This window comes from Lipotes vexillifer, unplaced genomic scaffold (assembly GCF_000442215.2).
Source record: "Lipotes vexillifer unplaced genomic scaffold, Lipotes_vexillifer_v1.1 scaffold189, whole genome shotgun sequence".
Lineage (NCBI taxonomy): Eukaryota > Metazoa > Chordata > Mammalia > Artiodactyla > Lipotidae > Lipotes > Lipotes vexillifer.
In genome coordinates this window covers 3,794,681-3,804,759 of record NW_006785816.1, presented here as the reverse complement: position 1 = coordinate 3,804,759, position 10,079 = coordinate 3,794,681, and the positions used below count along the sequence as shown (strand labels likewise).

Genomic DNA, 10,079 nt, shown 5'->3' with positions numbered 1-10,079 from the left:
AGAGCGTCAGTGAAATGGAATTTCTTTCCATTTGGAATAAATCAGTGACTGTTTTACACATGCTTCCTCCATCATTAGTACAAATTAGTTTTTATCTGAAACATCTCAGTATAGTAACTAAATTGAAAGGATTTGTCCCCAAGATGGTATTTTCCCCTTAGAACTGACAGATGTCTTTTTCAAAAAAAAATTTTTAATAAGTTCCAGATGAGTACGTTAAATACAACCTCACACTACTCCTATCATGTATAATTTTGAAGAAAATATTACTTAATTTGATTTCACTAAAAATATGATTCTTTAAAATTGATAACCATGCATATAAAAGATTAAGAGTAAAAGAAAACTAAATGGAAAATGACAGCTAAACTTGATACATATTGGTGAAACTCATTAAAAGACTGCTTCACTCTGCTCATTTTCTCTATAATACAAAGGCTCAAGTCAAAAGCAATCAGTAACACTTTTGAGCAACCTAAAATATATATTATTACATTTAAATTTATAGAAACAAGATGTTATTGACAGGTTCAATGAAAATTTTAGAAGTTTTCTTATAATAGTAGTACTTTAACATGCAAGTTCATTACATTTTTCAGTGTCCAAGACAATCAGCATCTTCTCTCATTTTTATAGGCCTCCATATTCACAAAACTTTTTTGCATATGAATGATAGTGATTCCTATTTAACTGTAAATTGTTTCACAAATATAAAGACATCGATTTTATGAAAAAGCAATGGAGACCACATTCTATCAATGTTAAATATGCTGAGAAGTTTAAATTTGATAAAGCTTGCTTTAAAACTTTGTAAAAGTACGATACTCGGTGATAAAACAAGCTCTCCATCTAGCGGTTGGTCTCTAAATTGCAAACATTTAGATCTTGATTTAGTAATACGTTGCTATACAAATGTTAGGTATAATTTTATAGGCATTATGTCATTCAATCCAGACTTCTCTTGTTGCTATATATGAATTTCAAGACAAAAAAAGCTCTCTTCTGCTAGAATAGCCCATCTCTTCCTGTTCAGTACAGGGACAAACTACTTCTACAGTTTGATTTCATCTACATGGAATACTACAGCCTCTTATTTATTTGATGAAGCATATCCCCATATTAAAGGGGCAAAAGTTGTTTCATTCCATTTAACTATAACCTCAAATTTTTGGCCAGTTTTGAAGTTCTTTCTCTTCATTCTCAGTTCCCAAAGAGTAAATGTATAACTTAAAAATCCATTTCAAAAGAGAAAAGATACCATTTTTTGTCATGAAATGTAGCATATTTGATCATTGTTAGTTCTGCCGGTGCCTCTACAGACTCGCATTACTTCCCATATGGACAGCCATAATATTCTTAAATGTTCCCCATGCTTTTGCCTCTCAACCCCTTGTTCCCCAATTATCTTTTTGAAACACAGAAGTAAGTTGCTCTTGGTCCCCTTCTTAAAAACAGTGACAGCTCTACAAAAGTATGTGGTTCTTAGTATGGCATATGAAGAGCTTTTAAAATCTAGTCCTAACCTCCCTTTCTAGCTTTATCTTCTGCTACTGCTTACATTGCAAACCTAAGACTTTGACCATAACAAATCATTTGCCCTTTCTCTTGCTCAGGCTGCCACACCATCAGGAATTCTCTCTCTCTCTCTCCACTTGTGAAATCCTACTTGTCCTTTAAGATTCATCCATTCATGCAATCAAACACTTTCTGAAATCCCACGCCATGTCAGATACAATACTAGATGCTAGTGATATAGCAATGAATAAGATAGTCCTTACCATTCATGGTGCTTACAATCTAATAGGAAATGAAGACATAAAATAAAATATAATGTCAGGAAGTGACAGATACATTAAAATCAAAGTATTTTCTATAAAGGCTTTCTAGTCCTTGAGATTCTTCTGTAACAATTTGTACATATCTCTAATATACTCTCACATTATGTTATTTGGTCCTATTCTACTCTGTAGTAATTTATAAATGTACTAGGGTAACACAACACATTATTATCAGAATTTTGTTCCATATTAGTTGCCTCCAATCCATGGTCAGGGACCATGTCTTGTTTATTATCGCCTTCCAAGCAACACATCTTTTTTTTGACATTGACTGCCAACACTATACTTAACACATTATAGAAAGTCATGTACTATTTGAATGGATGGGTGGATGGATGTACAAAAGATCACTATTACGTAGACCTAAATTTCCCATGACAAATCATACTTAAGCTGAAATTACTCTGATGATAAATTTTTAACCTAGTTGGAAAGGAAGATAAACATACTGATTTTGGTTCTATGATCAGTATATTGGAGTAATTAATAAAAAGAATGAACTGTTCTAGGAGACGGTTACTAAATTATTTCATGCAGTGTTATAATGTCCTGGAGCTGTATCCTCCAAAAAATGTTAAGTCCTTTCACTTAACAATCCCCAAAGAATTCCAGCCTTCAGTATTATGGATCACAAAGATAGGTAGTTAATAAGTGTCATTGTTCCCTACTTGTAAGTATATTGTCATAAAGGATTTTGTCGTAGGGAGAATAGAATCCCCAAAGAAAGACCCAAGCTAAAAAGATGAAATTCAACATGGTAGTTGTAAGTTATAAATTTCATGTGTGTCTGTATGTATATACACACACAACTATACACACACATATACAGTCAATGTAAGCCATTTTGTGATAATGACTCCTTAAAAATTTTGTTCAGGATCAACACAGTTTTGGCCTACATTAGCAGAGAGTCAGAAATGGGATCTCGTTTTTATCTTCTGTACTGGTTTCAGACCATATCATAAGTACCACATTGTTTTCAGCTTCTTTATTTTAAGATTAATACTGAAAAAATTGAAATACTTTAGAAAACAAATGATTTTAGAGACCATGTCATGAGGATTAATTAAATGAGAGTTGTGAAATAGTCATATTAAGGAATAATTAGCCTTCTTGTATGGTTTGAGAAGGTAATTCTAGGACTCATAGAACCAGATTTCAGATGGGTGTTAATGAAGAACTTTCTCATAGTTTGGTAAGTCTGTAGAAGGAATGAACTGCCTTGACAATGTAGAGTTATGGAGGTGTTATGACAAGAGCTGTATAGACCCTGTCAAGGATGTTGTGAATGAAAGGGTACACTAGAGTATTTCTAAAAATGTTTCCAAGTCAAAGATTCTATGAGACTATGAAAAGAGAACTTGGCTTGAATGTATCCTTTTTTTTTTTTTTCCTGTGTTATCCACTAATATATTCATTATGTGCTTTGCATTCATTTTGCTGACCTAGAAATTTCAAAGAAGAAAAAGACTTGTATTGCTTTTATCTAACTTTAATAAAATAATGATAATACTTTTCACTTATGCAGCACTTTTCACCCAAGGATTTCAAAGGGCTTTACAAATATGCACTAATTAAGCCTCACAAACAGCCAGAGGTAGGTGATTTTCTTTCCTTTCTACAGGAATGTCAATTCTGACACAGAAGTTTAATCAGAGCCTCGGAGTGCCTAGGATTCCTTACTGGCTGCCATTCCCTTTGTAATATGCTGCATGTGAAGCATCACTTGTCATGTCTGGATTTCTTTTTTTCACCCTTCTCTGAATCATCTCAAGTTTAGAATTCTAATGAATGATGTTGAAAATTTGTTTGAAGCCTTGTAAATATTACAGAAAATTTACTCTTCTGCTTGCTGAATGCTAATTAGATTTCTAAATGTTTGTTTAAAAATAAAACCTAGGTGTGGTTTTATATTTGTTGTTGAATTTTAAATATATATTTTTTACTTATAAAGAATTTGTCATTTTTTTCTAGTACCCCAAAATCATTGTTCTTAGGACATAAAACTTAATGGCAGATGGATTTGGGGGCCTTACCTTTCCTAGTTGTCTTCTCATAACAAACAGTAACCATTTTCTTTAGACTAGAATTATATATTTTCAAGAAGCAGTATTGCATTTTGGTATTTTTCTAATTTAAAGATCCAAAATATATCTAGACATTGAGGATAAAGGTTAAATGACATTACATAATTAGTCTTGTAAAGAAAAAGTGGTCTAGTAGTGGCATATTCTACTCGAAAGGGACACACAGCTTTTTTATATAGTTTAGGAGTACCAGGAAGAGAATATGTATGTATGGAGACACACATGCAGTGTTGGATTAAATTCCAATATAAATAGCCAAATATACAAACTCTTCTCTAAAGCGGGATGGTCACACAGGGCACGAGCAGGTACAGCATATCACAACTTAGTTTCTGTTGGTTCTGAGGGTCCCTGTTGAGGGCATGCAAGTGGCTTTAATACTGTGTACTCTAAGTCTAGTCTTAGCGGATCAGGAAAGGACAATTTTTTGCTGTGATACTTCCTTTTATCTTCACGTTTCTGTCCCCTTCCAGAAGAATTTATATAATCCATCTGCTTCTGTTGGGAAAACTTACATTAGGCTCTCCAAGTTTGAACCAGATTCAGCATTAACAAGGCTACATCCTTATCCCAAGGGAGAAAGTAGAGTAACAGTTCACATGTCCCTGAAGAATATCTATCTCCAGGTTTTAACATCCTGAAAAGTCCAATTTCCTCACTATATTAGAACCAAATGAGAGACTAAAGAATCAAACTATTCTGTATCAGAGTGAATTTTATTTAAAAGATATTAATGGTAGGGATATGGTTGATCTTTCATGATACAAAAGGATATGCAACTTAGAGTACCACCAGAGTACCACCCACACTGGTCATAATGTTTCACATATTCTTTAAACAGCGATTTGATCTATGATACATGATGGATAATTCCAGAAAAGCTCATTTTAAGAGTTGGTCTCAAATTCTCCTATTTGAAAAATTTCTCCATATGATATTTGTGGAAGTTCACAAAAATTTGGTTTTTACATTGTAATACAGAAGTCTCTGGGTTAACTATTGAGTGCATAAATAGAAGTTTATTGCAGTAAACCTGCAGGCTCAGAAAACTCAAACTCGACAGTGTTCAAGATTTGGTCTTACTTTCACTGATTTGGGGATGCATATTCTTACCAAAAATTGTGACTAACATATTTTAAAAAAAACAATATCCATTTGTCAATTTACAATGAAAGTATAACCAGCAGGCAGATCAGATATGTCTTAAGTTTATTCTTTACCGTGTTGGCAAGCCATATGAGAAAACAGTAATCAGAAATTTGTTTATTGGTCATAGAAATTAAAAAGTTTTGCAGTTTGAATGTGTAATAACTTTAGACTCAGAACCTTTGTTAATGCCCCTTCCTCAATGAGGACAAGCCTGCCAAAAAGGTCATATATTCCTGATGGTGTTATAGGTCACCCCAAGGGATTGCTTGTGTTGGTTCCACTACAGCATTGCCTCTGAGGAGCTCCTTGTTCTGTGCCAACATGGCTGACAGACTCCCTTCTCAGTACCATCATCTTCTTTTAGATAGAATTACAGTCATATTGTTCTTCTGTGAGATGTTCTGTTTTGAAGGTACCTTCGCATATTTCTTCACTGATCAACCATATGCCTCTTGTTTCCAAGTTCTTAAAAGAGATCTCACCACAGCCCCTAGGTTAATAAACAAAGACAAAATTAACTTGAGTTTTACTGAAGTCTGCTGCTATTCAGCCTCAGAAGAGATGATAAAATATGTAAAGAGTGGCTGAAGGCAGGTAATAAGTAGAAAGCTGAAAAAGGAAGGAGGTGAAATCCACAAGCTATACAGTCATCCTTTATATAACTGAGAGTTGTTTAGATACATGAGTATTTGTTAGCCTTAGTGCTTCAACAGAAAATTTTTCAATGGCCAACTTTTCCTCTAGTTTTAAACTGATACAGGTGTGTCTTAGTCGTGGGCTCCATTAATTTCTAAAACATCTTTAAAGCTACCTCTAGAGTAATATTTCCCTTCATCAGAAAATTTAATCTTTCTTTCCATGGGACCAAAGTAGGAAAGGCATACTTGTATTTTGCCATTTCAAAATAAAATTCAGACTTAAAAATTTCAAACAACTTTCAGAAATTACAGACACAGTTTTTGATATAGAAGGAACCCAAAAGTTTGATTTGTCCAGGATCGTTCACTACAAATGCTAACCTAAACCTTATATTTCAGAAATTCCATTCCCCTAAGAGGTAGATTCACATGAATTATATGCCCTTTACTTTTAGTATTTAATCCTATTCCAGCACACACACACACACACACACACACACACGCACGCACACAGATTATTTAAAACCTTATTTTAATCGTTACTTCTAAAGCGTTTTAACTTAATCTCACTTTGAGTTGTGAGAAGAAATCAGTGCCTGTATGAATATATTTTTTAATCATATTGAGATTTTGCTGATAAAGGGAAAAGTATCTTTCCATCTAGCATTATCTGGAATAATCTTAAATCATTTAAATATATTTATTTTTTCAAAGCTTACATTTCTGGATTATAAATAATTTCTTTTGATTGGAAATAAGCTCACTAGCATTCACTGCATGCGCTATGCATGAGCATGTTATAGCTGACATATTTGCCTGGCAAAATAATATCTTGTCATTTCTCTAAGTGTTTAATAATTCTCTGACTCTTTAAAAGTACTTTTTCTTCTAAATGTATTAATAGATGAAAGAAGAATTTTTAAAGTAATATCAGTTTATCCGTGTTTCAATCCACCTTTTTAACTCTGAAGGTTATCTTTGGGCTTCTATTATTTCCATAGAATAAATTTATAATTTATAAATTTATAATTATAAATTTATAATCCAAAATTTATAATTTGCTTGCTGTAACTCAAAACATCTATTTAGTAATTTTTTTGCATTGAGGAGTCAGAAGAATTTGCATATCAAATCTGGCTAACTTTCAAATTTTGTAAAATTCTTTGTCTTCTTTTAGTCATAGGCTTATGGTATGATTTGGCTCCAAGTGAGAGATTACTGCTAAAACTCAATTGCATGTCCTTACTAATAGTGGATTAGTCCTGTGAAATAGAGATCTTATTATAAATAACAAAACTCACTTTACTACAGTTTTAATTTTATCATTCCCTAGCAATGTATTACTGATAGTTGCTAACATGTAAAATATTTTCACATTCTGGCATAAACGCCATGTATGAATGTAATTCATTAAAACGTTTCTGATCTCTCTTTGTCTTTGTCTTGAATGGTACCTGATGACAGAGGTTTTCAACATTTTTAACAGAAGTTATTAGAATTAAATATTTATTAAACACATTTTTATGACTACGGTAATTTAAAGAAGAAAAATGTTAATGATAGCCAGCCACATAAGTCACTTTTGCTGCTAGGAAGAGAATTTTGGAGGTATAAAGTTCCAGGCCTCTTCTTTGACCTGCATTGGAATGAAAAATATAATAGATTATTCCTTTTTTCTCTTTTTAGCCTTGGAATGGATGGCTTTGGCCAATCGATTGGCATTCTTGGACGCCCTGCCACAGCTTATGGATTCCGCCCTGATGAACCTTACTACTATGGCTATGGATCTCGATAAAGTCATCCCTCTCCATTTGTGCTCTCAGCTTAGAAGAGATCTGTGTGGGTTGGGTTAACTTTGAATCTTGGCCTAATAATGCATGTTGATACTATTGCGGGTCTGTGTTTCTTTTTACTTTTCCATACTGTTAGCTGCAGGTTAACTTCGACCCCTTCCATCCTGTGTTAAGTACAGTTGATGCTTGACACTGTTCACTCATCAAACCACATCCTGATGCTGAATAATATTTACCATGAGACTCAAAAGTGAATGCTGAAAAGCAACTAGACTGGAAAACAAACACTACATTATGTACATTAATTGACTAATTTAATTTCTATTAAAAAGAAGCATAAAGTACAAATGAATTAGCAAAAGTCATGTGTTTCTATTTAATGTGTTTTATTAGGAGTTACATGCTTATGTAGAGTGCATATAATTTTTTTTCCTGTCCTTTTTTTCCCCTTATAAACTCTTAAGTATTTCACGTAATATGTGCTACCTTTAAAATTTATGAAAAGAGTATCACCTTTTTTATTTCATGCCATGTACCTGAAAAGTTGCTTCCCAAAGTTAACTATGATTTTTTGATTAACAGTGGAACATATGCCATAATTATGTTATATGTGAGTAGAGTTTCTTCAGCAATTAATTCAAATTAATTTTGTCTTTCTGATTTTAATACAGAAAACCTAGGACATCTATTAGTATACATGAAACTAGATTGGCATTGGGTTTTTAAATTTTATTATTCATGAAGTCTAAAATATGGAAAAGCTAATTATGTCTCACTGAAAAAAACTAAGGAACAAAATATTTTGCTCACTTAGATACCCGTTTCCCATTTGTTCACTTGTTTTTACAAGATTTAGGTAGTAAGAAATGGAAAGACATAATGAGTTGTGAAAATAACTCATGCATGTTATAGTATGGAAATATTTACTTGAAAAACAGAGCAAATTAAATAATTACAATCTACAGATATTTCCTTGAGCACCTGCTGTGGAAGAAATTATTTGAGGCTTTGAAGTAAATACATAGATCAAAGACAAGAATTTAAAATCTCATTGGTCTACTATACTAGTTATTGGGCTTCATTTATATTTTAAGCATAGAATAGTAGAGCTGGAAAGGACCTTTGAAATAATTCAGTCCATCTATTTATTTGGGAAACCAATCACATAGAGATTTAAAATATAGTCAACAGATATTAACTACCTGCGTTGTATAAGGAAGTATATCATGCTCCTTAGGGAATAAGTGAATCTAAGATATGATCTGTGTCTTTGAACTCACAACCCAATTGATCTTTCTGAAAACATGTATTTATTTGTCTTGGTTTCTATTTTAACTACAGAATATTAAAGCTGGAAAGGGCCTTAGAAACAACCCTATCAAACTCTTTCAGTTGGAAAAACCATGCCAGGAGAAATTAAATGACTTCCCCAAGCTTATGTATTTAGTCTGTGACATAACCTGTCTTCATGCTTCCAATCCAGTAACCTCAATTAGTAAGTATCGTGCCTTATTACTTGCCATATGTACAAAGTATAAATACAAATAAGAAGTGACATTATTAGAAAGATAAAGCAAACATTCTATAACTTAACTTCCCTCATACCATTATAAACTGATTTAGGAAGAACATCCACAACAATTCATAACATTTCCAGGGCTGGTCTCCAGGGTTTACATGCACATACGCATTCTCCCTGTATATTTTTTTCATTATTTTAGGACTTCACAGAATTAGAAATTGTGATCTTTCCACTCAAGCATGGACTGATCTACCTTTGCATTATTTATGAAGGAAAATTTTACTAAAGGAATAAGGAAGAATATCTAAAATTCTTACATACTTCAGAGAACAAAAGGTTTTGGCCTCGGGCACTTTTAGAAATACTATTTATATGTAAGTCAGATATCCTGGACTTACCAGATTTTGTCTACAAATTAAAGTCATGTTTACTTTAAGAACTAAATTGCCATGGCCTCAAGCCATAGTTTATAGCTGGAAATTATTTCTTCTCAAGAGTTTTCTGCCCTGTCTGAGAGTTCCCTAAGGCGCTTTCTCACATGGGGCCAAGAATAGGTTCCTCATGTTCTGTTTCCTCCCCTTGTCCCTACACTGCTTCATCTAGGTTGTTCATCTTCATGAGATCACAGCTGCCCTCTTCTTGGGAGAGCCACCACTACATTCACTCAGGACTTGGGGAAGAGGACACTGCTCCACCCTTTCCTAGCCCCTTCCATATGTGTGACACACCTATTGCTTAATTCTGCACAGCACAATAGAACTGAAGCCATATATCCTGTCATGACTTTACAGAGGCCTCAGAAATGGTAGATGAGGTACATCACACAAAATAACTTGCTACTATTACTAGTTGTAGCTACGATCAGAGCTTACAGTCACTAGGCTCTCACTTGGTGTTATGTTGCAGGGCTTACTCTATGCCACCAGAAATATGCCAAGAATCTTTAGGATTCAAAGACTAAGCCAAATTGTCAGAAGGTCTCAGAGAAAAGAGAATGCTTTTTCTTCAACCCAATTGAAGGCCTATTTTTAAGTCTTTGTTTCTTGTTACAA

General features: G+C 33.4%; 1 protein-coding gene across 2 annotated transcripts in view; it reads left to right on the top strand.

Annotated features, from left to right (window-relative positions):
- The window catches only part of KIFAP3 (kinesin associated protein 3), a 162,509-nt gene extending 154,643 nt beyond the window's left edge, over positions 1 to 7,866 (top strand). The window contains exon 20 of one of the 2 annotated variants that reach the window (XM_007458132.1): positions 7,399 to 7,866. In XM_007458132.1, the coding sequence (XP_007458194.1) occupies positions 7,399 to 7,507 (109 nt within the window). In that variant the 3' untranslated portion in view covers positions 7,508 to 7,866. The remainder of the gene's footprint in view (positions 1 to 7,398) is intronic. The other variant, XM_007458133.1, reaches the window with a different exon arrangement.
- Positions 7,867 to 10,079: the final 2,213 nt, after the last annotated feature.